Source organism: Balaenoptera borealis (assembly GCF_965194805.1).
Source record: "Balaenoptera borealis genome assembly, chromosome: 2".
In the NCBI taxonomy this organism is placed as follows: Eukaryota; Metazoa; Chordata; class Mammalia; order Artiodactyla; family Balaenopteridae; genus Balaenoptera; species Balaenoptera borealis.
Window position 1 is genome coordinate 57587237 of NC_138867.1, and position 26456 is coordinate 57613692.

The 26456-nt window shown below is 39.9% G+C and overlaps 1 protein-coding gene across 1 annotated transcript in view; it reads left to right on the forward strand.

The window, feature by feature from the left end:
* The window catches only part of MCCC2 (methylcrotonyl-CoA carboxylase subunit 2), a 63974-nt gene that overhangs the window by 6723 nt on the left and 30795 nt on the right, over window positions 1–26456 (forward strand). The window contains exons 3-7 of the mRNA XM_082373759.1: window positions 5510–5594; window positions 7795–7896; window positions 10038–10165; window positions 12910–13022; window positions 24286–24399. Of these exons, the coding sequence (XP_082229885.1) occupies window positions 5510–5594; window positions 7795–7896; window positions 10038–10165; window positions 12910–13022; window positions 24286–24399 (542 nt within the window). The remainder of the gene's footprint in view (window positions 1–5509; window positions 5595–7794; window positions 7897–10037; window positions 10166–12909; window positions 13023–24285; window positions 24400–26456) is intronic.

Genomic DNA, 26456 nt, shown 5'->3' on the forward strand with positions numbered 1-26456 from the left:
CGAACCCCTGTTCTAAGTGTGAGGAAATGGTGTTAAAAAATGACATGAGTTTTTGTCTACTGGGTATGATTCGAGAGGCAAAATATCCTGCTGGTAGGCTTTTCAGAATGATGACTAGAACGATGACTAGAAACCGTCTTGGAATAAGGTCTTGTCTCCTGAAAAAGACCCAAAACCCTTGTTGAGATGAAAGTATGCTTTGTTAGGGAGCAGAATTGATGAATTGATCATTCCCTTTGGATGTTAAGACTAGAGGGTTTGAATAAGAGGTGGTAGAGTCCTCCAGCACTGAGCATCTGCTGGGGATGGCGGGTTCTCATCATCTGACGGTCTGGGCTCTAAAGGGGAGGAGAGGTGAGCATCTGCTGGGGATGGCGGGTTCCATCATCTGACGGTCTGGGCTCTAAAGGGGAGGAGAGGTGAGCATCTGCTGGGGATGGCGGGTTCTTATCATCTGACGGTCTGGGCTCTAAAGGGGAAGAGAGGTGAGCATCTGCTGGGGATGGCGGGTTCCATCATCTGACGGTCTGGGCTCTAAAGGGGAGGAGAGGTGAGCATCTGCTGGGGATGGCGGGTTCTTATCATCTGACGGTCTGGGCTCTAAAGGGGAAGAGAGGTGAGCATCTGCTGGGGATGGCGGGTTCTTATCATCTGACGGTCTGGGCTCTAAAGGGGAGGAGAGGTGAGCATCTGCTGGGGATGGCGGGTTCTCATCATCTGACGGTCTGGGCTCTAAAGGGGAGGAGAGGTGAGCATCTTCTGGGGATGGCGGGTTCCATCATCTGACGGTCTGGGCTCTAAAGGGGAGGAGAGGTGAGCATCTGCTGGGGATGGCGGGTTCCATCATCTGACGGTCTGGGCTCTAAAGGGGAGGAGAGGTGAGCATCTGCTGGGGATGGCGGGTTCCATCATCTGACGGTCTGGGCTCTAAAGGGGAGGAGAGGTGAGCATCTGCTGGGGATGGCGGGTTCCATCATCTGACGGTCTGGGCTCTAAAGGGGAAGAGAAGTGAGCATCTGCTGGGGATGGCGGGTTCTCATCATCTGACGGTCTGGGCTCTAAAGGGGAGGAGAGGTGAGCATCTGCTGGGGATGGCGGGTTCCATCATCTGACGGTCTGGGCTCTAAAGGGGAAGAGAGGTGAGCATCTGCTGGGGATGGCGGGTTCTCATCATCTGACGGTCTGGGCTCTAAAGGGGAGGAGAGGACTGAGCAGCGCTCCTTGGGAGGGAAGCCAGGAAAGGACAAAGCCTTCTTCACAGTGTTGCCTGGAACTAATACTGTTATGCCAGGAAAATGGATATTACACAGGTATATATAATTTAAAAGTAATATATGCTTATGTTATATAATATATATATTATACTTACAGAAATTTTGGAAAATAGAGAAAAGTATAAAGAAGAAAAAAAAATCACCTATCAGTAATACCTCTAAACACACATTTAAAAAAAATTATATTATGGAAGTATTGTTGATTTACAATGTTGTGTTAATTTCTGCTGTATAGCAGTCATTCACGCATATATATATATATGTGTATATATACACACATTCTTTTTCATATTCTTTTCCATTATGGTTTATCACAGGATATTAAATATAGTTCCCTGTGCTATACAATAGGACCTTATTGTTTATCCTATATGTACATCCTATATGTAATAGTTTGTATCTGCTAATCCCAAACTCCCAACCCATTCCTCTCCAACCCCCTCCTCCCTCGGCAACCACAAGTCTATTCTCTGTGTCTGGGAGTCTGTTTCTCTTCGTAGATAAGTTCGTTTTTATCATATTTTAGATTAATATGTGGTATTTGTCTTTCTGATTTACTTCACTTAGTGTGATAATCTGTAGGTCATCCATGTTGCTGCAAATGGCATTATTTCATTCTTTTTTATGGCTGAGTAGTATTCCATTGTGTGTGTGTGTGTGTGTGTGTGTGTGTGTGTGTGTGTGTGTGTGTATATATATATATATATATATATATATATATATATATACACACACCACATCTTCTTTATCGATTCATCTGTCAGTGGCCATTTAGGTTGTTTCCATGTCTTGGCCATTGTGAATAGTACTGCTATGAACATAGGGGTGCGTGTATCTTTTTGAATTATAGTTTTGTCCGGATATATGCCCAGGAGTGGGATTGCTGGATCATATGGCAACTCTATTTTTAGTTTTTTGAGGAACCTCCACGCTGTTTTCCATAGTGGCTGCACCAGTTTACATTCCCACCAACAGTGTAGGAGGTTTCCCTTTTCTCCACACCCTCTCCGGCATTTGTTATTTGTAGACTTTTTAATGATGGCCATTCTGACTGACGTGAGGTGGCACTTCATTGTAGTTTTGATTTGCATTTCTCTAATATATAATTAACGATGTTGAGCGTCTTTTCTTGTGCCTGTTGGCCACCTGTATAGACATCCTGACTTTTATTTATTTATTTATTTTAAAAATAAATTTATTTATTTTATTTATTTATTTTTGTTTGCATTGGGTCTTCATTGCTGCATGTGGGCTTTCTCTAGTTGCAGCGAGCAGGGGCTACTCTTTGTTGCGGTGCGTGGGCTTCTCATTGTGGTGGCTTCTCTTGTTGTGGAGCACGGGCTTAGTTGCTCCGTGGCATGTGGGATCTTCCCGGACCAGGGCTCGAACCCATGTCCCCTGCACTGGCAGGCAGATTCTTAACCACTGCGCCACCAGGGAAGCCCCATCCTGGCTTTAAAATTCATAAGATTTCCTAAGTAATTTTCAGATAAGAAGAAGGGACAGTGTTTCAGGTTGCTTCGAAAGTTAATCCTTGAAGTTTTCATTTGATAGAACTTCTGATAATAAAAAGGTTGACAATAATGAGTGGACTCTTGTCCTCATTTTTGTCTTTTCCTTTCTTTCTGCCTCACTGCTATCTTTGTTTCAGATTTCTTCTCAGGGCACCGTCTTTGCTATCCCCTTTGGTTCCTGTTGGAGCATGTAGGATTGCTAGGAGTGGCTTAGTCATTTCTGTACATGGAACAAGGATTAACCCAGCTGTGTTATTCGTGGTAGCCAGAACTAAGTACTTTGATTAACGAAAGTTAATTGAAGGGCTCTAAGTGTTTTGATAGATTCAGAGTGCTTAGTTTTTCTAAAACTGGGTAGTAACTTTATTGATACAGAAAAACACGAATAGTTTTTGGTGGTTGAAAGGGGGTCTTTTAATGACCTTAAGATAAGGCTTGTGTAGTTTTTAAAAAAATTTACTTTACTGAAGTATAGTTGATTTACATGTCATGTTAATTTCTGCTGTACAGCAAAGTGATTCAGTTATACATATATATACATTTTTCATATTCTCTTCAATTACAATTTATTACAGGATGTTAAATATAGTTCCCTGTGCTATACAGTAGGACCTTGTTGTTTAAGGCTTGTGTAGTTTTTGAAAACATTTGAAAATTCACGTTAAACTGCATGCAGGTAGTTCCAGCAATGCATATAGCACCATTGAAGTGACCACAGTTAGACATTTGTGCTGTGCACCCAGAGGCAGACAGCTATGTCGCGACTGCCCCCTGGTGACAGAGATGAAAAGATGCTATAAACTGTAAAATGCTTCCTGATTTTAGGGGTGTTAAAATGTGAACAAAATGTGTGTTTTAGAATCAGTGCAGTATGGTAAATGAGATAGAAGGAAAACATCAGACTTTTCTGGCTCTGAGTCTGTGGGAGTGGAGATAGTTAATGCAAAATCTTTTAAGAGTAATCCTTGGAAAACTAAGGTGCTGTGACATTCTGTCTTTTTGTGGTGGTCCACATATCCTAGGCCAGTTTAAATGCCAGAGGAGCTGAATTCTGTGACCTGAGAATCTGTATCAAGGATAGCACTCTTTCTGGGTTTTCCTAATAAAAACAGAATTCACTAGGTGCTCGGAATAGCAAAGTGAAGCTCTAGGCAGAATTAAGAATAATGTTGCTTTAAGTACTAAAAAAAAAAAAAACCAAAACACAGATATGTTTTCTTATCTCTTTTTCATCCCACCCTCCCCTGCCATGCTTTTCCCTGCTAGCCCCTTAGTGGACGCTTATGTCGCCAAACTCTCCAAAGACCCTCACCCAAGCCTGGTCTTCTTTGCAGTGTCTTAGGTTTATTTTTCTTTAATACTTACTTTTAAACAGCTTTATTAAGGTATAATTGATATAAGCCGCATTATTTAAAGCGTACAGTTTGATGAGTTTTGACATATGTATACACCCGTGAAACCGTCACCACAATCAAGATGATGAATGTGTCACTCTCAGAAGTTTCCTCTGCCCTTTGTCACTCTTTCGTCCTCCCTCTCTCCTATAACTATACACACCTCAGTAGGGCACTCTGAGTTTTTGGTGGCTGGGAGAAAAGAGGAAAGCTGTTTGATTTAATTCATACTATCTTGTAAGGCTTTCCCTCCCAGAATTATTTTCATTTTAAAAGATTAGATGTATGTTATGATTTTCTTAGTTACCTTAAGGCAGATTTAGTCTTAAAAATATGCCCTAAAAAAAAAAAAAAAAAAAAGTATGCCCTCTACCTTTTCAGAAAAAAAAAAAAATCCCCTTAGACACAGGAAAGTCCTGATTTGAAAATAAGGTTGCACTACTTGGAGGCTTGTTTGAAATCTGTATGAACTTATTTGCTCACCTAAAAAACAAATAGCTTTCTTCAACAGCTGAACATTTCAGTAGACAAGGAGTATATTAAGATGGAACTCTTGGGCAACAGTGAAGGTAAACATATTAAGGTACAATTTGATCATCTGTTCTGATTATTTACCTTGGTTTGCTGAGAGTGGGTTATGGATATTCCTCAGGTACCGAACCCAGCTGTTCTCAGGCTGGGTGAGGTTTGGTGTACCCCTCACCTCAAGCAGCCTCACTGGGTTGGTTACCCCAGCGGACTCTTCAATTATTGTAATTTCCTTTAGTCTGGAGCAATGTCAGGAAACACCGAAGATCATCTCTGATTCAGGATACTAACAAAAGGGGACTTTTAAATTGCTGTATAAGGTGTTCAATTCTCTCCTATTTGGGGGCCTAAAAATAGCACCTTTAGCTAAGTTTTGTTGTGCTTATTATGGAAATCATTTCTAAAATAATGCTTTTTACCTGGTACAAATGAAGTTAGGAACTTTTCAAATTTCACGTAGCATATAGGACAGTGCTAGTATTTATAGTAGGTGTAATAAGTGTGGTGGAGATGAGACAGTATTTGCAATGTATGAGATGCAGAGAAAAGTACTGTGTTATTTCCTTAAGTAATTACTACTGAATTTAGAAAATGTATAATATACTGTGGGCTCAGGGATAGATTGATTTTAAAAAATGCCAGTTTGAATGATCTGAAAAATTAGCTGTTTTTCACAGGATATGTTAAATTTTTTAAAAAGTACCATATTTTGGATTAAGTGTTATATGTTTTTCTGGTATTAAGTTAAATGGAGACCTTATAATGAATTCATCTAATCTAATCCTATTTTTTATCACAGGAGGTGGTGAGAAAGCCCGAGCACGTCACATATCAAGAGGAAAACTGTTACCAAGAGAAAGAGTTGACAATCTTATAGACCCAGGGTTGGTACATACCCAAGTGCTGGCTCAGGGTGTTCTCTATTCCATGGTGCTTTCTTAGATAGTTTTTTTTTGTTTTGTTTTGTTTTGTTTTGTTTTTTGGACGTGCCACATGGCTCGTAGGATCTTAGTTCCCTGACCAGGGATTGAACCCAGGCCCTCGGCAGTTACAGTGCAGAGTCCTAACCACTGGACCACCAGGGAATTCCCATCTTAGATAGTTTTATAAATAAATGATTTTAAATTCTGGTTCTTATCGTAAGATTCAACAACAGATGTTTATTGCGAGGCTACTATGTGTCAGGTGCTGTTCTAGGTGCTAGTGATACATCACTGAACAAAATAGACAAAGTTCCTTGCCCTACTGGAATTTACATTGTAGCAGGAGGAGATAGAAAATAAACGATAAGTGTCATAAATTATATAGTATGTTAGAAGGTGATAAATGTCATGGGATAAAGAAAAGGTAGACCAGAGTATGGGAGAGAAAGATGAAGGTCAAGTTGTAGTTTCAAATGAGGTGGTTAGAATAGGCCTCATTGAGGTGGTGACATTTGAGCAAAGATTGGAAGGAGTAAAGAGAGATGGGCTCTAAATATCTGGGGAGAGAGCGTTGCAGGCGGAGGGGAGTGGCCAGTGCGAAGGTTCTGCGATGGGGGCAGGTCACAGATGCTGATATGCTAAAGGGGCTAGAAGGCCGTGTGGTGGGGTGGAGGGAGTGAACGGGGGAGTAGCAGGAGACGGGCGATTTCGGTAAGAGGTTTGTAGGCCAGTGTAAGAGTTTGGGCTTTTACTCTGACAGAAATGGGGAGACTTTGTAGGCCTTATCTGACTTAGGTTTTAAAAAGTTATTCTGGCTGTTGTCTTGTGAGTAGACTGTGGGCCTTGAGGGTGGAAGCACCAAGACCAGTTAGAGAGAGGGACTTCCCTGGTGGTCCAGTGGCTAAGACTCCACGCTGCCAGTGCCCGGTCAGGGAACTTAGATCCCACATGCCGCAACTAAGACCCAGTGCAGCCAAACAAATAAATAAATAAACAAACAAACAAATAAATAAATCATAAAAAAAAAAAAAGACCAGTTAGAGAGAGAAATGAAGGCTCAGAAGTATTGTTTCTGGGGACATGCACACACACGCCCAGCCTGGAGACAAACACCGTTAACACCTAGTGTGTATCCTTCTACACTGTTTTTATGCAAATGTGAATCACTTTTTTTTTTTTTTAAAGAAAAATGGAATCATACTAAATGTGGTGTTTTATAACCCCCTGCCTCCCCCTGTCCCCCGTCCCCCCAGTGTATCCTGAACATTTAAGTGAGAGAATAATACAGTGGTTAAGAGCCTGGTCCCTTATTACGGAGCTTATTAAAACCCAACTCTGCCACTTACTAGTAGTTGTGTGACCTTAGACAACTGACCTAATCTCTGTGTTTCAGTTTCCTCATCAGTCAGTGGGGATCATAATAGGATCCATATCAGGAGGTAGTTCTGAGGAATGAATGAGTGAGTGTTTCTGAAGCTCCTAGGAGAGAGGCTGGCACGTGGTAGGTGCTACGTAAGTGTTAGGTGCCATTCTCTTTCTATATTAATAAACACATCTGTACAACGTCTTTAAAAATAAGAACCTACTGTTCCTTTGTATGGCTATACCGTATAAATCCCCAGGGTGGTCACACTAGATTTTTTTTTTTCTTTTAAATTTACTTATTTATTTTTGGCCGCGTTGGGTCTTCGTTGCTGCTGGCGGGCTTTCTCTAGTTGCGGTGAGCGGGGGCTACTCTTCATTGTGGTGTGCAGCCTTCTCATTGCGGTGGCTTCTCTTGTTGCAGAGCACAGGCTCTAGGCGCACGGGCTTCAGTAGTTGTGGCGCACGGGCTTCAGCAGTTGTGGCTTGCGGGCTCTAGAGCGCAGGCTCAGTAGTTGTGGCACACAGGCTTAGTGACTCCATGGCATGTGGGATCTTCCTGGACCAGGGCTCGAACCCGTGTCTCCTGCATTGGCAGGCGGATTCTTAACCACTGCACCACCAGGGAAGTCCCCTAGATTTTGTTTTTGACATTTTTTTGGTAAATTTTATGTCCAACACGTGTATTTGAAACATTGCCCCATTAAAGAAAAAAATTTCCTTTTCCACATGTTAACTGTTTAAATATGATTTTTTGAAAAACGACATTAATTCAAGCAGCATCTTTTCTTCCGTTCAGGTCTCCATTCCTGGAATTATCCCAATTTGCCGGTTACCAGTTGTATGGTGATGAGGAGGTCCCCGCCGGTGGCATTATTACAGGCATTGGGAGAGTGTCAGGGTGAGTATTCTGCCCACACTCTGCCATGTGCTTCAGGAAGCAGGCCGAAGAGGCAGGGTGTCCAGCACTCACTGCTCTGCATATGAGCGTGTGAGTTTTATGCTCGTGATATTATTTAGGACTGAGGCTTCCTACCCAGACATGTGTTAGATTCATCTGTGCAGTGTGTGCATTTTAGCTGTTGAGATTCCGTGGAGGCAAGGGCCAAGGCAAGACTGATTTTATCTTTTCACTAGAGCTGCTCTAGTGTTGGATAGTATGACTGAAAAAGATCTCACTCGTTTAAAAAGGTCTAAAGTAGTACTTCATAGTAATTGAAATTGACCTTTCTTACATAATCATATGGTTGAATATGGTCAGCACTCTTTCTCTGGCAGATGATAGATGTGCAAACTAGTTTAAACCAAAAAAGAATCTATTGACTCTCTTAACTGATACGTCTGGGCCTAGCTGGGTCGAGGAGCACAAATGGTGTTACCAGGTCACAGGCTGGGTTTTGGTTTTGTTCCTAGGCAGGCCGAGCTGGCCCCAGGCATCCCCGGCTTCTGCGCTCTAAGCTTAGCAGCTGCAGTGGGCTGAGAGCTCCTGAGGGTGAAGGCCTGGGACCAGAGCCCACTGTTGAGCCCACAGCGTGGACACTGAGTAGAAAGGCCTGGTTCTTGTGCTCACCTCTGAAGATGGGCTTTGGGGTCAGTCCCTCTAAAGCCACACGGATCAAAAATAGAGAAAGGGCAGTTTCTGAAAGAAAGTTTAGTTTTGTCGCCAAAATAATGGATGCTGGGTAGGCAAAACCAATAGATGTCTAATACAGTATTTTTGTGGACTAATTTTCTTATTCTGTAACATGTCTGTGACCTTTTAATAAGACAAGTAAAAGTGGTTATGTCTCTTGTCCAAGGTCGCATATATAGCAAGTGGCAGAGTCAGAATTTCACCCTAGCTTTGTCTGACTTCATAGCGTGGGCTCTTTCCTGTACCAGAGCTTCTTAAGCTTTTCTAGCGCAGCACCCCCAGGACGGAGGAGTGACCATACTCTGGAGGTGTGGGGTTATGGCCCAGCACCCGCCAAAGCCTAAATTCCTTCTGAAGTCTAGTTTGTTCAATGTTAAAGTCATTAAAAATGTACATCTCACTGTATAAAATGTTAATTATAATGTGGAAAAAGGCTTTATATAACCTAGTGAATAAAACTGATGCTCAAAGGAGAGGAGCCACATACCCTAATAAAAGAAGTACAACACCACCTGAGGCCATGTGCTCAGTTGCTGTTCTCTACTTCATTTTCAGCAAGGATTCAGTAAGTTTCTTTTTAGAATTCTAGAGAATATAAAGTGAGGTAACAAAAACATCATAAATATAAAGATTAAATTTTGTAAAGACCACACTGTTGTTCTCTCCAGTTTCAAGCGAGCCTCTGATCTTCGGGTTTCCTGGCAATACTAAGCAGCCTCCCTTACTGGCCCTCTTCATTCACTTCCCTGCTTCTTGCGTGTTACTTGTGGGCCATGGTACCTGACAGACTGGTTTTGGTGAGAAAGGGCACCACTAATGACTCATTGTAGTATATGCTTTCAAACTACTATTTTAAAGTTTGTACCTATTGTTACTTTAAGCAAGGTAAGTGTTGTACTTTAAACTTCTTTTAGTTTTATAGAAAAGCATATGGCAGTGACATGAAGAAAATACGAAAAATAAATACTTTTGATGGATCAGTTTTCCTTTTTGAAAATTACCTTCCTAAAAGCAAATTTTAAAGGTTTATCATGAGGGACTTTCTCACCCCGAGACTTGGATTCCTTGTTGTTGTTTTTGTATTATCTTATTAGGACCCCTTCATTCAAAGAACCATTACGAAGTGTGGCTTAGGTTGTTAGTTTTTCTCTACTAATATGGGGTGATGATTCTTTATAAATCAAGGTAGAGTTTGTAAACTTATTAAAAGTGGTTCATTTTATATAAATAAATATGTGAACAGTGATTAAAACTTTCATATCATAAGATTGTCTACTAATGGCTGTCACTGGGGATATGTACTAGAAATTGCGAGGCTGTATTGGGAGTGTCTTGTAATGAGATGCAATTGGTCTTTACTTTGAAGAACTCTCTCATGTTCTCTTTCCGATGAAATTTCTGCCTTTCAGAGTAGAATGCATTATTGTTGCCAATGATGCCACTGTCAAGGGAGGTACCTACTACCCGGTGACTGTGAAGAAACACTTACGGGCACAAGAAATTGCGATGCAAAACAGGCTCCCCTGCATTTACTTGGGCAAGTCATGAGAACTGTAAAATGAATGATTATTAGCTAGAAAAATACAAGATTGTTTAGAAGTCTATATATATATATGACATTATCAATGGATATTTTTTAAAAACTGTTGGCTTCTCTTATAATTACGGAAGAGACGCATATTCTTTGCTAAAAACTCTGGGAGAAACAGTAAACGAGCACTACCCGTAATAACATCACTGAGGAAGAATCCCTGACAGCATTTTGGGGTTTCCCATTTTGTTCTCTACATGAGTGGTGTTTTCTTCTTCTATATATTGGGTGGGCCAAAAAGTTCCTTTGGTTTTTGAGTAAAAATAAAAGACATTTTTCATTTTCACCAAGAACTTTATTGAACAATGTATTCACCATTTTGTTCCACTACCTTCTGCCATTTTTCAGGCAACTTCATAATTCCATCTTCCCAAAACTTTTTATTTTTTTGAGCAAAAAACTGTTCCAGGTACTTTTTACAGTCTTCCAGGGAATTGAAATTTTTTCCATTAAGAGAATTTTATAAAAACCTAAATAAATGGAAATCCGAAGGTGCAGTGTCTGGTGAATATGGTGGATGAATCAGAACTTCCCAGCCAAGCTCTAACAGTTTTTGCCTGGTCATCAAAGAAGCATGGGGTCCTGCGTTATCCGGATAGAAGATTATACCTTTTCTGTTGACTAATTCGGGACGCTTTTCCTAGAGTGCTGCTTTCAGTTGGTCTAATTGGGAACAGTACTTGTTGGAATTAATCGTTTGGTTTTCCAGAAGGAGCTCATAATAGAGGACTCCCTTCCAATCCCACCATATACACAACATCACCTTCTTTGGATGAACACCGCCGGCCTTTGGTGTGGTTGGTGGTGGTGCATTTCCCTTGCCCCACAATCACCTCTATTCCACATTATTGTACAGCGTCCACTTTTCATCACCCGTCACAATTTGTTTTAAAAATGGCATGTTTTCATTATGTTTAAGTAGAGAATTGCATGCAGAAATATGGTCAAGAAGGTTTTTTTCACTTAACTTATGTGGAACCCAAACGTCAAAGCGATTCACATAACCAAGCTGGTGCAAATGATTTTCAACACTTGATTTGGATATTTTGAGTATGTTGGCTATCTCCCGCGTGGTATAACACTGATTGTTCTCAATTAGTGTCTCGATTTGATTGCTATCAACTTCAACTGGTCTACCTGACCATGGACCATCGTCCAGCAAGAAATCTCCAGCATGAAACTTCGCAAACCACTTTTGACACATTTGATCTGTTGCAGTGCCCTCTCCATACACTGCACAAATCTTTTTTTGCATTTCAGTTGCGTTTTTACCTTTCTTGAAATAATAAAGCATAATATGCTGAAAATGTTGCCTTTTTTCTTCCATCTTCAATATTAAAATGGCTACACAAAAATTCACCAGTTTTGATAAGTTTTTTTTAAAAATGCACTGCTGTTATGACAGCTTTCACCATACAATCTAACAAAATTGTTTCGAGTGAAGTTAAGGACAACTAAGCACTAGTTAGAACCATGTTGTGGAAAAAAACGAACGAACTTTTTGACCAACCCAATATTTTGTTTTTCTGTTCACCATAATGGGTTCAAACCATGAAAAAATAATAGCTAATATATATGGGTCTCTTGAGTGCCAGGTACTAGGTTAAATGCTTGATTATGTACATAGTGTGAGCAGACGTAATTTAAAGAAATTTAATATTCAATGAAAGTAAATTTATATTTGGAATGAAAGTACATTTAAATCTAAGGATATTTTTAAAAGAACATAAAAGCAAGGCAGTTGAAAATTGGTACTTCCTGGATATTGGCTTAGTTTGTAAAAACGCCAGTATATACTGTTCATTTTTATGGATATTTGAACAGGTACTGATGAGATTATTTTCTCCTATGAAAGTGAATTTACCTCATTGACTCAGAGTGTGAACTGCTTTTCATGTATAGAAAACAGCGAATGAGGCCCCACTGCTTGCAGGTGCTGTGCCCAACACTCTAGGGGATGCAGTGAAGAGTATTGTGTTGTCCCTGTCTCTAATGAATTAAATATCAATAGAAGACTTCGTGGTTGCAGGCAAGAGTGATAGGTGTAAGACTAGCTAACTTTTTGTAACGTTCACTCTGTGCACTCACAGTATGTGCTGAGCTAAGTGCTTCACATACACTATTTCATGTCATCCCAATAACAACCCTATGGGATAGCCGCTGTTACCTTCATTTCACTGGTGGGGAGACCGAGGCGGCAGTAGACTGGTTCGGAAACACACCTGTGATCACACAGCTGTTGTGAGGTAATGAAGCTCTGTTTTGAACTCAGCTGACATTCTTATCCACCACTGTAATCTGCAGTAAAAAGAGTACCAGAGGCAATGTGCAATAAAATTACCACATGAATTCTGTAGATGATTTTCAGATTGTCTTAAAAGAGAGAAAGATCCAATTTTAGCTGAACTGGTTAAGGATTTTTGGTGTTTCTGGGGCTAATCCTCAAGGGAGAGAATGTCCTAAACATTTCAAGTGGAATTCTGCACAGGGGTAGGAGAGCCTAATGTGTTTGAAGAAAACAGTACATTTTTGGGGGCTGTGTTGAAGGAATGGAGAAAGAGGCTGTAGAAGAGTTTAGAAAGATAGGGCAAGTTTTTTGTGAATGTAATTAAGAACTGATGTTATCATTGAGATAAGTGTTCCTGTGTGTAGCATGTTTTGTTCACTGAGATGTACTTATTTCTCTTCAGTTGATTCGGGAGGAGCAAACTTACCTCGACAAGCAGAGGTATTTCCAGATCGAGATCACTTTGGCCGCATATTCTATAATCAGGCAGTTATGTCTTCTAAAAGTATTATACAGGTAATTTCTCATTAATGAGATGTATTGCTTTTTGCATCAAATGTCTTTGCTAACCAGGTATTCTGAGATGACTTAAAACAGAATTTGTTTTGTTTTTTTTTTGGCTGTGCCATGCAGCTTGCAGGATCTTAGTTCCCTGACCAGGGATTGAACCCAGGCCCTTGGCAGTGAAAACATGGAGTCCAAACCACTGGACCGCCAGGGAATTTGCAGAACAGAATTTAATACAGAATTTAGTCTTTCTCCACAGAAAGCATCATAAGGATATCTCCAGTCAGATTCATCTGCTAAATATGGGAATACTGTTATGCTATAATAAAGGTTATTTACCAAAGGAAAAGAGTTTTTAAAAAGAAAGAACACTGAGTAAAATTGCTTTTTTAGGACTATACTCTGGAGGAGTTCTAGTATATATATGAGGAGACATGTACAAGAAAGTTCCTTGTAGCATTGTTTGTTATAGCAAAAGTTAAAGAACAAAGTAAATGCCCATTCATAGGAGAGTTATAATAGTTAGCTGTTAAAATGAATGAACTAGAATTGTGTGCATCAACAGAAATAAGCCTCAAAAAATATGTTGGGTAAAAAAAAAAAAGTGTAGAATAAATGTATAGCAAATTGCTATGTATGCAAGTGTTAAATATATCAAATAATCTATTATGTATAAACAGGTACATGGGAATGATAGACTCAACTTTAGAACAGTGGTTACCTTTGAGGTGGGAGGGAGGAGGAGAATAAAGGCCAAGTAGGAGGTCTATAGAGGCTTCAACTGTATCTGAAACATTTTATTCATTTAAAAAAATTCAGAAGTAAGTTTGACCAAATGTTAAGATTTATTAAGACTGGGTATTAGGTAAAGAATATTTATTTTACTATTCTAATCTTTTTTGTATGTTTGAAATACTTCATAATACTGCTGCAACTCCTTTGTTTTTGTTTTGTTATTGAATTTCTTAAGTTTGTAGTAGTTTTATTAGTATTCTAATTAATTAGTCATCACTTGCAATTATTATATCTCTCTTCTTTATAATCTACCAATACAATGTGTTGTTATTATTTATTATATATTTTACTGTTATGTGGAGACCTTGCGTATATCTATGCTTTGTTTATCTAAATAGAAACTTCAGCTTTGCTCACTTTTACCCAGATGGCCCTTGCATCCATTATCTGTTATGAAATTCTTATTGTGATCTTTTGTCTTATAGGGGAAATTAGCCCATTTAACCTGGTATTATAATTTATATAGCTATACAAAACTTGTATTAGTTTCCTAGGGTTGCCGTAACAAATTACCACAAACAAGGTGGCTTAAAACAACAGAAATTTATTCTCTCAAGTTTCTGGAGGCTAGACATCTGAAATCAAGGTGGCGGCAGGGCCGTGCTCCCTCAGAAGGCTCTAAGGAAGATTCCGATCCTTGCCTCTTTGAGCTTCTGATGGCTCCAGGCGTTCCCTTGGCTTGTGGCTATGTGACTCCAGTCTCTGATTTGGTCTTCCCATGGTCTTCTCCTCTGTGCCCTCTCTCCCTTATAAGGACACTTGTCACTCGATTTAGGGCGCCCCTGGGTAATCTAGAGTGATCTTATCTCAAGATCCTTAACTTAATTACATCTGCAAAGACCCATTTTTTTTCGAATAAGGTCACATTCACAGGTTCCGGAGATTTGGGTGTGGACAAATTTGGGGCTTGGAGGGGCACCATTCAACTCACTGTAGACCTCTGCCACCTTGCATGCTTATTCTGTGCTCTTTCTCTTCATGTAGCTTTTGTGGGACTATATAAAACGTCAGCCAACATCTAACAGATATTTATGGAGAAGCTACTGTAAGCCAGGCCCTGTACTAGATGAATCAAACCAGGTAGGGTCTCTGCTCCTGTGGAACCTGAAGCTTGAAGTGCTTTAAAAACTAGGTCTTTTTAAAATTAAAAGTGTCCTTATAATTTTGAATAAGCAATATCTGCTTATGATAAAAAAATCTAAAATATCTAAGGGACATTTGACTGAATGCCTTCAGTTTGCCTATTTAATTTTTGTTTCCTAAAAATTTTAACATCAGTATTTCTTTAACTGAGCCACTTCTCAGCATTTATTTTTTCTGTTTCAACCCAATAGGAAGTTTGTGGTTGAGGTTTGCCTTCTTATATTCTTATGAACCTCGTGGAATTAAAAAAAAAATCTAATTGTTATTGTATCCTAGTGTCCATGGTGCCTCTTCTCATCTTTTCCCCTTTTTTTATAGTTTATGAACTATAAACCTGATATCGCCACTGAAGCTATTGCTTCGTACTTTACTGAGAAAGTCATGTGTGAGCACTGTTCTATTAAAAACAATACTGCTTACTCTGTCTTTTTTTTTAATCCCAGGAAGAATTGTCTCTGTTCTCCAAGACTAGACTTGTCATTTATAATCTTAATACTGATCCCTCATTTGTGCTTCGTCATTAATCCTCTTTCTCTCTTTTGCTTTAATATTTCACATCCACTTAATTTTTTTTCTCACAGCCAATAATCATGTTGACTTCCTCTTTTTTTTTTTTTAAAGGGAAAAGTAGCAAAAAATGATGCACAAAGAAAAAGACCTTTTCTAGCTTCTGCTGTTTTTGAAGCTTCTCTCCCTCCCTGGATTACCAGACTTCTTAAGGATTGGCCCAGCATCTTCGTTCCTGACCACTCACTTTCCTAAAAACCTTGCTGCCCTCGGAGGGTCCCGCTAACCTTAACCTCCTAGAGATTCTCATGCTGTACAACCTGTTGGTTTTGTTATTGTTCCCTTTCTTGAAATTCTCCTTAGGCTTCGTGCCACTGGTTTCCTTCTTCTCCCACTCTCTTCATTAAATCCTCCCAATCCCATTCAAGAACTTGTCCTTAGTAGTTTAATAAAATCTAATGATATACCTGTCATTTCCATGATCATTCTCTGGTCCTGGCCTCCATCCACCTCCACCTACCCTTGGGGTTCTGTTGTTTGGTTAGATTTCCTGCTGGTACCAGAGGCTCAGAGTAGACATTCCGTATTTAGCTGCCCCTGCTGATTTGTTCCTTCACCCATGTTTCTGTGTGCTGTTGATGGTACTTCCTTCTTGCTCTTTTCTCTAGGATTGAAACTTTGATGTCATCATTGACTCTTCTCTGCTTTTTCCCCTACTTAATCCTTTTAGGTCAGAAATATATATCTTCCTCATTTTTGTACCCCTGGGAGGTCCTTTGATGCTGGGCAGATAATCAATACATAGTAAACCTTTGATGAATCAAGTCATGTTGGTTTTTACCTTTGGATTGGTCCTCTCCACTCCATTCCTACTGCCATCACCATAGTTAGTTCAGGCATTTTCTGTCTATTGTACACATTACTATTAGGTTATTCTTTATCTAGTTCCCTTGTTCCAGACCAAACTTCATAGCCTGATACTTAAGACTTCGTGTGATCTGGTTCCAACCTAACTTTCTAGCCTTACTGATCATGCATTGTAAACTGCCATCAGTCTGAAGCACTTGCTATTTTTCATGTGCATCGTGACCTTTATGAGTTTCTGCTCAGGTCCATGCCGGACTCTCTTTCCCCCAGTCCTTCCATATGGGTTGATCTGAGTCTCCAACCCATTTTCCAAGGTGCATCTCAGATGCCACCTTTTCCAGGAAAGGTTCCCAGAATCCCTTACCGGAAGTGATCTCCCCCCCCCAACTCGCATAATTCTTGAGCTATACCTTACTAATGGCATTTATCCCTTTTATCTAGACATATCCTGACTAATTTCCCTTACTCGACTCTTTGCCACTTGAGATTAGAGACAATATTGGATTGTTTATATCCCAACGCATTTACTTACCTACTTAATAATTTATTATTTGAGTGAAACTCCTTAATAACCATTAAAGTGATACCTAACATACTGAGTAGTTCTATTTCCTATATTTTAATGTATGTTTATTATTATTATTATTACCATCATCATCATTATTTTTGGCTGCGCCACATGGCTTGCAGGATCTTAGTTCCCCGAGCAGAGATTCAACCCAGGCCACTGCAGTAAAAGTGCCGAGTCCTAACCACTGGACGGCCAGGGAATTTCCAATATATTTTAATATTTATTTAAGACTTCGGTTTAGGTGGACTGTTAAAAACAATTTTTTGTATTTTCTACATAAAGCAATAACTGTTGTAACTGCAGTTATGTTATGTGTGCATTTTGATAGTGAGCACTAGCTTCCCTTACTTGTTCAATTCCTCTTCCTCCCCAAGATTGGTTTTTATTTAATGTTATTAACCTTGCCCTTTGTAAGTCCGTTTATCCACTGATTTCTAAGAAGTATGTCTCTTGACAACCATATCTCTGTTTTTTCCTATATTTTTGCAGCTGTAAAGATGTGGCCAGATTCCTACAGACCTCCCAGTTTCAACAATTTTGTTTTTGCACTTGAGAAAAAACAGTTAACTAGGTAGTTACCTTTGTATTCTCTTCTGTTTCATTTTTCCTTACTTTCTGGTAGGTTTTAGGACCCTGGTTTGTTTTGAAGTTTAAAGACTTGGCGTATTGGTGTCCAGTGGTCTTTCTCTGAGCCTCATGTCCCGAGGATACCTTCTCTGGTCCTTCTCCACAATCCATGCCTGATGCCGTGATGATCTTGGGGCTGTGCTTCTTTTATTTTCCTGATGTGGTTCCCATGTTGCTGGCTTTTTAAATGTGAGACTTACAGTTCTCTTCAGAAGTGGGATCTTGGTGTTTGTTTTCTTCAAGTCTTACATTACCATTAATTTTTATAGTCTAGTGAGAGTCTATTCTAGACTGGTTTTGCTCTGATGCATTAATTCTCTTCCTTGTTTTACTGTGATCCTTACCACACCAGCAGCAAATGTTTCTGTTTTTTATTAACAGTTTATTTCTTCTGAAATAGCTGTTATTCACCTAGCTATGCTTAGTTGCAGCTCCTCAGGCCTTTCCCCCTTTTTTCTTCTTTGCACTTCTGCCTGTTTGTTCTTCTTTTTGGAGATGTGCCTGAAATTATTCTCAAGTGTCCCTCCCTTCCTCTTTTCTAAACTTTTCCCTCTTCCCTCCTTGGCTTAGCTCATTATTTTTGAAATTTATTTTCTTTGCTTCAGACCTTGGTAATTGTTTTGAGGGTCCTAGTTAGGATAAACACTGTATGTTATTATTTTAAAAATGCATTTCAACCTGCTCATGAAGCCAGATAGGGTCAGGGGTAGAAGAAACCACTCTGTTTTTTTTTTTTGTTTTGAGGCTCTCTGATAAAAAGATTGAGGAAGAAACAGAATGTTCTGGGTGAGATGGACTTTTTGTTCTCTATGTACATTTCATCCTATCCAGTGAGCACGGATAAGCATGTATGTTCTAGGGTCAGCAGTGTGATCGTCGGTATAGTTGATAATGTTCTTAAATTCTGGATAGCCATTGAATAGATACTTGTGTATTATGGCTTTTAGTTTTTAATGGTGACTCTAGGTAGAGGAAGAAAAAAGTGATACAGGCAGTATTTGCTTTCTACAATACTTTGAATGGAAAAAGAAGAAAGATGAGAGATTTAAAAAACATATAATTTTAATGGCTTTTCCACCAAGCAACTGGAAATCTCCCTCCTCAAGTTCTATTACATTTATCACAGAGAGCCTTTGAACTAGATAGTCTTCTGCAATTTTTCAGTGGAAAGATGGAGGTCTAAAGTTCACACAGCTTCTCAGAATTGGGTATGAAACCTCTTGACTCCCTCTCAGACACCCCTTCCATAGGGCAGGCTGCTGACCTACAATAGGTAATTTGTTTTTGGTGTGATGAGAACCAGCCTCTACTTGTGCAGGCAAGACCTGGAGGGTAATGAAATTTTGCCCAAAGTTCTTCCAGACTATTACCTCTGTTTTGTAGCCTCTCGTTTCCTTTCACTTCCAGCTTTTGCTGTGCGGTCTGTGCCAGTGATGACAAAGATTGTTACTGTCAGTTACACATCATTCTTAGCCTACTTGCTGTTTTCTTGCTCTGGATTCAAGTTTTTGAGTTGCCATGGGGCTCCCGACCCTGCAAGAGGGATCTCTTGTCTTGTCCTTGTCACAGAGCAGGCCCACTTCACTGGTGACAGGGTGGATGGTGGCCTCTCAGTGGAACTCGTGGGAGCTGTCTTTTGTTCTGATGCACATGAGGGGCGCAGTCATGTCTCTCCTGACATAGTGCCTGGGATTTGCCCACACAGCCAAACCTGTACTCTGAGCACGGTCGGAACAGCCTGTGGTCACGCAGCTTCCTTATGTCCCTTTAATGTCCCTTTAGTACAAGAAAGCAGCAGAATTTTCTTTCTGGGGTTCTGAATCATTTGTCCAGTGTGGCCCAATGTAAGGTCTTCATTGTACTACAGACGAATGCTTTGGGATGTGGAAAGTCATTGGTGCTGTTTGGGCCCTGGGGTCCCCATGCTCTGTGAGAAGCAGCAGTAGACACAGTGGCGGAGCTCTTGGTGCACGTTCACTCTATTTTGTGAGTGAAGGGCTCAGAATTAAATGCAGAAGAGGAGATTGTGTGACAGTGGTGACTTAACTGTGTTCTTTTATTTCTATTGAGCAATATATATATATTTTTTATAAATTTATTTATTTTTGGCTGTGTTGGGTCTTAGTTGCTGTGCACGGGCTTTCTCTAGTTGCAGCGAGCGGGGGCTACTCTTCGTTGTGGTGCGCGGGCTTCTCATTGCAGTGGCTTCTCTTGTTGCGGAGCATGGGCTCTAGGTGCGCGGGCTTCAGTAGTTGTGGCACTCGGGCTCAGTAGTTGTGCCTCACGGGCTCTAGAGCGCAGGCTCAGTAGTTGTGGCGCACAGGCTTAGTTGCTCCGCGGCATGTGAGAGCTTCCTGGACCAGGGCTCGAACCCGTGTCCCCTGCATTGGCAGGTGGATTCTTAACCATTGTGCCACCAGGGAAGTCCTTGCTTTAGCAGTATTAAGTTTTGTGTCTGTTAGATACTTGGAACTAGAATAGCCTCTCTTTCTTATTGATGAAAAATTTGAGAATTCTGATTCCTGTATACTTAGTAACTCTAGCTCTTGTATTTTTTTTTTTAATTTTATAAGTTTTATTGAGGGGTAATTTATTGAGCTATAATTCACATACCATAAAATTTACTCATTTAATATGTATAATTCAATGGTTTTTAGGGTATTTACAGGGTTGAATCAATTTTAGAACACTTTTATCACCCCAGAAGGAAATGCCATACCCACTGGCAGTTAATCTCATTTTTACACAGTCCCTCCAGACCCTGGTAACCTATGGATTTGCCTGTTCTGGACATTTCATATAAATGGAATTGTGCTAAGTGGTCTTTTGTGCCTGGTTTCTTTCACTTAGCATAGTGGCTTCAAGGCTCATCCACGTCTTTCTCTTGGATTTTCGTCACTCTCTGGGATGGTACAGAATGCTGATGCTGGTCTGTCTCCCATCTCGACTAGAGGAATAGTTCACAGATACATTAAAGAGCAACAGCGACAAAGCACTTCAAACAGAGACTTTCCTAGGTCTTCAGATGGGCCTCAATTGCAGGCGCTTAAGGGAGATGGTTTTTGTTCTCTGTATTAGTTCTCTATTACTGCAGAACAAATTACCCCCAAACATAACAGTTTAAAACAACAACATTTATTATCGCACAGTTTCTGTGGGTTAGGGGTCTGAGCACAGCTTAGCTGGATCATGTGACTGACTGCAGTCCTCTCAAGGCTCCGCCCCCTACCTCATTCATGTGGCTGTTGGTAGGATTCAGTTCTTTGCAGAAACCCCTCAGTTCCTTATGAGCTGTTGTAGGTTCTTTCCTTTGTGGGCCTCTCCATACAGCATGTCACAGCATGTCAGCTAGCTGCATCAGAGTAAGCAAGCAGGTGGGCGAGAAAGAGGGCCAGCAAGACAGAAGACACGGTCCCTCATACCCTGAGCACAGCAGTGATGTCCCATCACTTGCCATATTCCATTCATTAGCAGCATGTCACCGGATCCACTGCACGCTCAAGGGGACGTGATTATACAGGAGGTGAATACCAAGAGTCTAGTATGGCAAGGGGCAGGGCGGTGGCGTTTTAGAAGCTGCCTACCACAGTCTCCTACTCTGTTACTGAGCAAAAGTCTTCTGTATATGTTTGTGATGCCTCACCTGGTGTCTGAGAAGTGGATTGTTGATTTCCTTGATTGCAGAGATTCTGTGGCGAAAAGGCATCTGAAGTGTTCTTAAGAATATGGTAAAATTCGTTTTGTGAGAGAGCATTTGTGATAGTTAAAAAGGGGCTTGGACATCTCAAACCATAAGTTTAAAAAACAAGATAGAGGAGAATACAAAGTGAGTATGGTATTCTCTTCCCCACCCTCCCCACCAGTCTAGGTTCAGAGATGGGGGAATATCAGCCAGCAAGACAGAGAAGAATCAAAGGAGGTGGGACTGGGGTTTAAATGGGTCCCTGATGTGGAGCCCGGCAGCACTGCCCCTTGGAGCTGCGGGGTACAAAGGGGCTGCAGCATGATCGAAACCCTGACTGCCCATCTCAGACGGACATTGGAAGATCCGAGGGCTGGAGAGACTGTTGTTTGCCTTATGTGCTAATAATTTGTCAGCTATTCACTTGAGAGACTTTTCTGCTAAATTGGTACATCTTTTCTCTCTACCCTGAGATGACAGGATGACATTTAGTTTCATTTCCCTCATTTTTGTCTTATGACATTTTGACAAAATAATTCGTCTTTGCTCCATCCCCACCCCCCAACCCCCAGTCCTTGGTCTTGGAACACCACTTGCTGGCAGTTGCTCTTCTTTTCTCTCCTTTTGCTCAATATTTGTTTTCATGGAACCCTGCTGTGCCTATATAGTTCTTTAGAGCTTACTTTTGAAAATTGTCCCCTTTCATACTCTTACAACATTGTGACTCTTCTCTAGTTCCTTGACTTCTTTTTTTGATGGTGGATTCTAGTGTTCTAGCGCAGAGAACAGGGTGATAAGGTGAAATCGTGTCCTTTGCTCCTGATATGAACTTAAAGAAAAACCCATAAAATATTTCAAACTTGAAGAAAGTACAGAGAATAATAGACCAGAATACTCATGTACCCTCCACTTGGATTTATGAAGTACTAACCTTTCCTGTGTTATTTTTTGCCCCAGATTTTTAAAGAATTTATTTATCTACAATATCCCTTTCAAAATATTGTATTGACGGACATGTTGGCTATTTGCATATTTTGCTATTATAAACACTGCTATGATGAATGTTTCCTTGTGCTTGTGGGCAAGAGTTTTTCTAGCCATAGATATCTTTAAAACAGACTTCTGTGGGGAGGTGAGGTGTGGGTGGAGGGAGAGAAATAAGTGAGGGGGATTAAGAGGTGCAGATCTCCAGTTGTAAAATAAATGAGTCGTGGGTATGAAATGTACAGTGGGGGGAATATAGTCAGTAATTATGTAATATCTTTATATGGTGACATACTGTAACTAGACTTATTGTGGTGATCATTTTGAAATGTATAGAAATATCAAATCCCTCTGTTGTATTACAGTAGCTAACATAGTGCTGTAGGTTGATTATACTTCAAAACCAACCAAAGAAACAAGCCCATAAAAAAAGAGATCAGATTTGTAATTACCAGAGACGAGGGATGGGGGGAAGGGGAATTGGGTGAAGGAGGTCGAAAGGTACAGACTTCCAGTTATAAGATAAATAAGTAATGTGATGTAATGTGCAATATGAATAATATAATTAACACTGCTCTATGTTATATATGAAAGTTAAGAGTAGATCCTAAGGGGTTTTTTCATCATAAAGAAAATATTTTTCTTCTATTTTAAAAATTTTGGGGACTTCCCTGGCGGTCCAGTGGTTAGGCTCCGCTTTTTTTTTTAAATTTGCCACACGGCATGCGGGATATTAGTTCCTCCACCAGGGATTGAACCCGAGCCCCCTGAAGTGCAAGCACGGAGTCCTGACCACTGCACCGCCAGCAACGTCCCTGATGGATATTTTCTATAACTTACTAAGTATCATTTCATGCTATATGTAAGTCAAATCATTATGCTATACACTTTAAACTTATACAGTGCTGTATATCAATTATATTCCAATAAAACTGAAAGAAAAAAAACTGGGTGATTGATAAGCAAAACCATAAGTGATAAACACTTCTGTAGTATGTTGACAAGGAAATGTTACAGCCATTTTTCATAACGTTACATGAAATAGGGGAAAATGCCTTTTGTGACAGCCATTTAGATGGAAAAATGTTAACTCATGCTGCCTTTCACTTTTGGATTAATACTAGTGTGGCATTTTTTTTTTTTTTTTTTCCGGAACAGATACTTGTATGACTAGAAGGGAAACTGATGGCATATTGGAATTAGCAAAATCTACTTTCATGTGATAATTTAAGAAAATATTCACCACATACTTCTCTTACTTTTCTCTGTGGTCTTGTTTATTCCTGTCTAGGGGTAATCAGCAAAACCCATATTTATTATGTGTCATACTAATCTCTAAGCAAGAATTTTTTTAAGCTTTTATCATGGAAAGTTTCAAACACACACAAAAGTAGAGAAAATAGTACTGTGAACCCTCAGGTATGCATCACTGAGCTTCAACACAGTGGACTTTCTTTTTAGCAAGATTTTCAATTGTGATGCTAACATTAGTTTTATATTTAGAAAGTCTTATATTCAGGGTAACACAAAATTAACATTACTCATTGGGAGAATTATTTCAGTATTCCTATGAGGTAAGTGGCAATTGTTTAGAGGACTTATTACTGTTATTATTATTAGATTTAAAAGTTGTCCTTTTAATATAATTTTGCTAATTTATGGATGGATTGTGAGTTTCTTCTCTCCATTAGTTGCTCAGGGTAAAGGTCTGTTTGGCCAGTCTTCTCTTTAACAGGGAGATTGTCCACAAGCTTTGTAAAGTGTGACGTAAGTCCTTCAAAATGCTTTGATACAAAAGTTAGGAAACTATTCTAAACACTTAGAGGACTACATTTTAAAAATGAAACACAGGGACTTCCCTGGTGGCCTAGTGGTTAGGATTCTGGGCTTTCACTGCCGTGGCCTGGGTTCAATCCCTGGTCGGGAACTGAGATCCCACAAGCCGCACGGCACAGCCAAGAAAAAAGAGAGAAACACGGGTACAAGCTAGTAATATCCCCTGGTACTGCAGTGTTTGTGGAACTATAGATCCAGGGACTGTATAAATTCACTGTCTGAGCTGTACTGCATGAGTTTCTTGTGTGCTTGGATTCCAGATAGCAGTGGTCATGGGCTCCTGTACAGCAGGAGGAGCTTACGTGCCTGCGATGGCTGATGAAAACATCATCGTACGCAAGCAGGGTACCATTTTCTTGGGAGGACCTCCCTTGGTAAGAAGCTAGTTGCTTGTTTGTTTCTTTTTGGTAAGAACATAGTCTTGTTTGCTTACTTGCTTGCTTGATGGAAGTAAAACATGCATAATATGAAATTTACCATTCTAACCATTTTTAAATATACAGTGCTCTGGCATTAAGTATATTCACTTTGTTGTGCAACTATCACCACCATCCATCTCCAGAACGTTGTTATCTTCCCAAACTGAAACTCTGTCCCCATTAAACACTAACTCCCTATTCCCCACCTCCTTCACTGCCCCGACAACCATGATTCTACTTTGTCTATGAATTTGGCTCCTCTAGGAACCTCATTTAAGTGGGATCATATAATATCTGTCCTTTTGTGTTTGGCATATTTCACTTAGCAAAATGTCCTCAAGACTTATCCATGTTGTAACATGTTTCAGAATTTCCTTCCTCTTTAAGGCTGAATAATACTCCAATGTATGTACATACCACATTTTGTCTGTTTATCCATCAGTGGACTTTTGGGTTGCTTCCACTTTGGGGCTATTTGGAATAATGCTGCTGTGACCATGAGTATACAAATATCTGTGTGAGTCCCTGCTTTCATTTCTTTTGGGTATATACTCAGAAGTGGAATTGCTGAATCATGTGGTAATTCTATGTTCAAATTTTGGAGGAATCACTTCATTCCTCTTTATGGCTGAATAATATTTCATTGTATGGATAGGCTGCATTTTGTTTATCCATTTATCGGTTGATGGACATTTGGGTTGTTTCCACTTTTTGGATATTATGAATAATGCTACTATGAACATTCATGTATAAGTTTTTATATGGGTATGTTTTCATTTCTATTGGATATAAACCTACAAGTACAATTTCTAGGTCATATGGTAGCTCTAAGGTTAACATTTTGAAGAATAGCCAAACTGTCCAGAGCATATTTTACATTCTTGCCAGCAGTGTGTGAGGGTTCTGATTTCTCTACATTCTCTCCAACACTTGTTACTGTGTGTCTGTTTGATGGTAGCCATCATAGTGGGTGTGACATGGTACCTCACTGTGGTTTTGATTTTCATTTGCCTAATGGCTAATGATACTGAGCATCTTTCATGTGCTTGTTGGCTATTTGTATATCTTCTTTGGAGAACTGTCTATTCAGATCCTTTGCCCATTTTGTAATTGGGCTCTTGTCTTTTTTATTGAGTTGTAAGAATTCTTCATGTGTTCTGGATACAAGTCTCTTATCAGATGTATGATTTGCAAATATTTTCTTCTATGGGTTGTCTTTTCACCCTCTTGATGGTATTTTCCTTTGAAGCATAAACGTTTTAAATTTTGATGAAGTCCAATTTTTATATTTTTTTCTTTTTTTTTTGCTTGTGCTTTTGGTGTCCTATCTGTGAAGGTATTGCCTATTCCAAGGTTGCAAAGATTTAATCCTTTGTTTTCTTCTAAGAGTTTTATAATTTTAGCTCTTATGTTTGGGTCTGTGATCCATTCTGAGTTGTTTTTTGGTGCGGTTTCAGGAAGGGGTTCGACATTTTTCTGTACGTGAACATGCGTTTGTCTCAGCATCATGTGTTGAAAGGACTATCCTTTCCCCCTTGAATGGTGCTGGCTGAAGAAAAATACTTGTACTTATCTTTTCTTCTACTCAAGGTCAATAACAAACCAATAAATTGTTAAGTGAAAACAGCAAGGTGCTTACACATAGTGTGTTCACTTTTGCGAAAGTGAAGGGGGGAATTATACATTTGTAAGCTTGTATATGCATAAAGAAACTGGAAAAGATAGAGTAAATGTTGTTTAAACGCAGAGGAGGTGAAGCAGGGTGGGAGAGAGACCTTTGACTTTCCGAGTCTTGTGAAAACATTATCTTTTCAAAAGGTTAAGTCCCCCCACCCCCCAAGAAAAAAGAGTTAGAATAGCTATGAGTGGTGCTCTAAATTTTTAATACTAGCAAGCTTTATGCATCACTGGTAGGGCAGCTACATGATTTGCAGACCCCAGTGCAAAATGAAAATATGGAACCCTTTGTTCAAAAAGGAGAAAACTACTGTTAAAGATACTAAAATATGAAA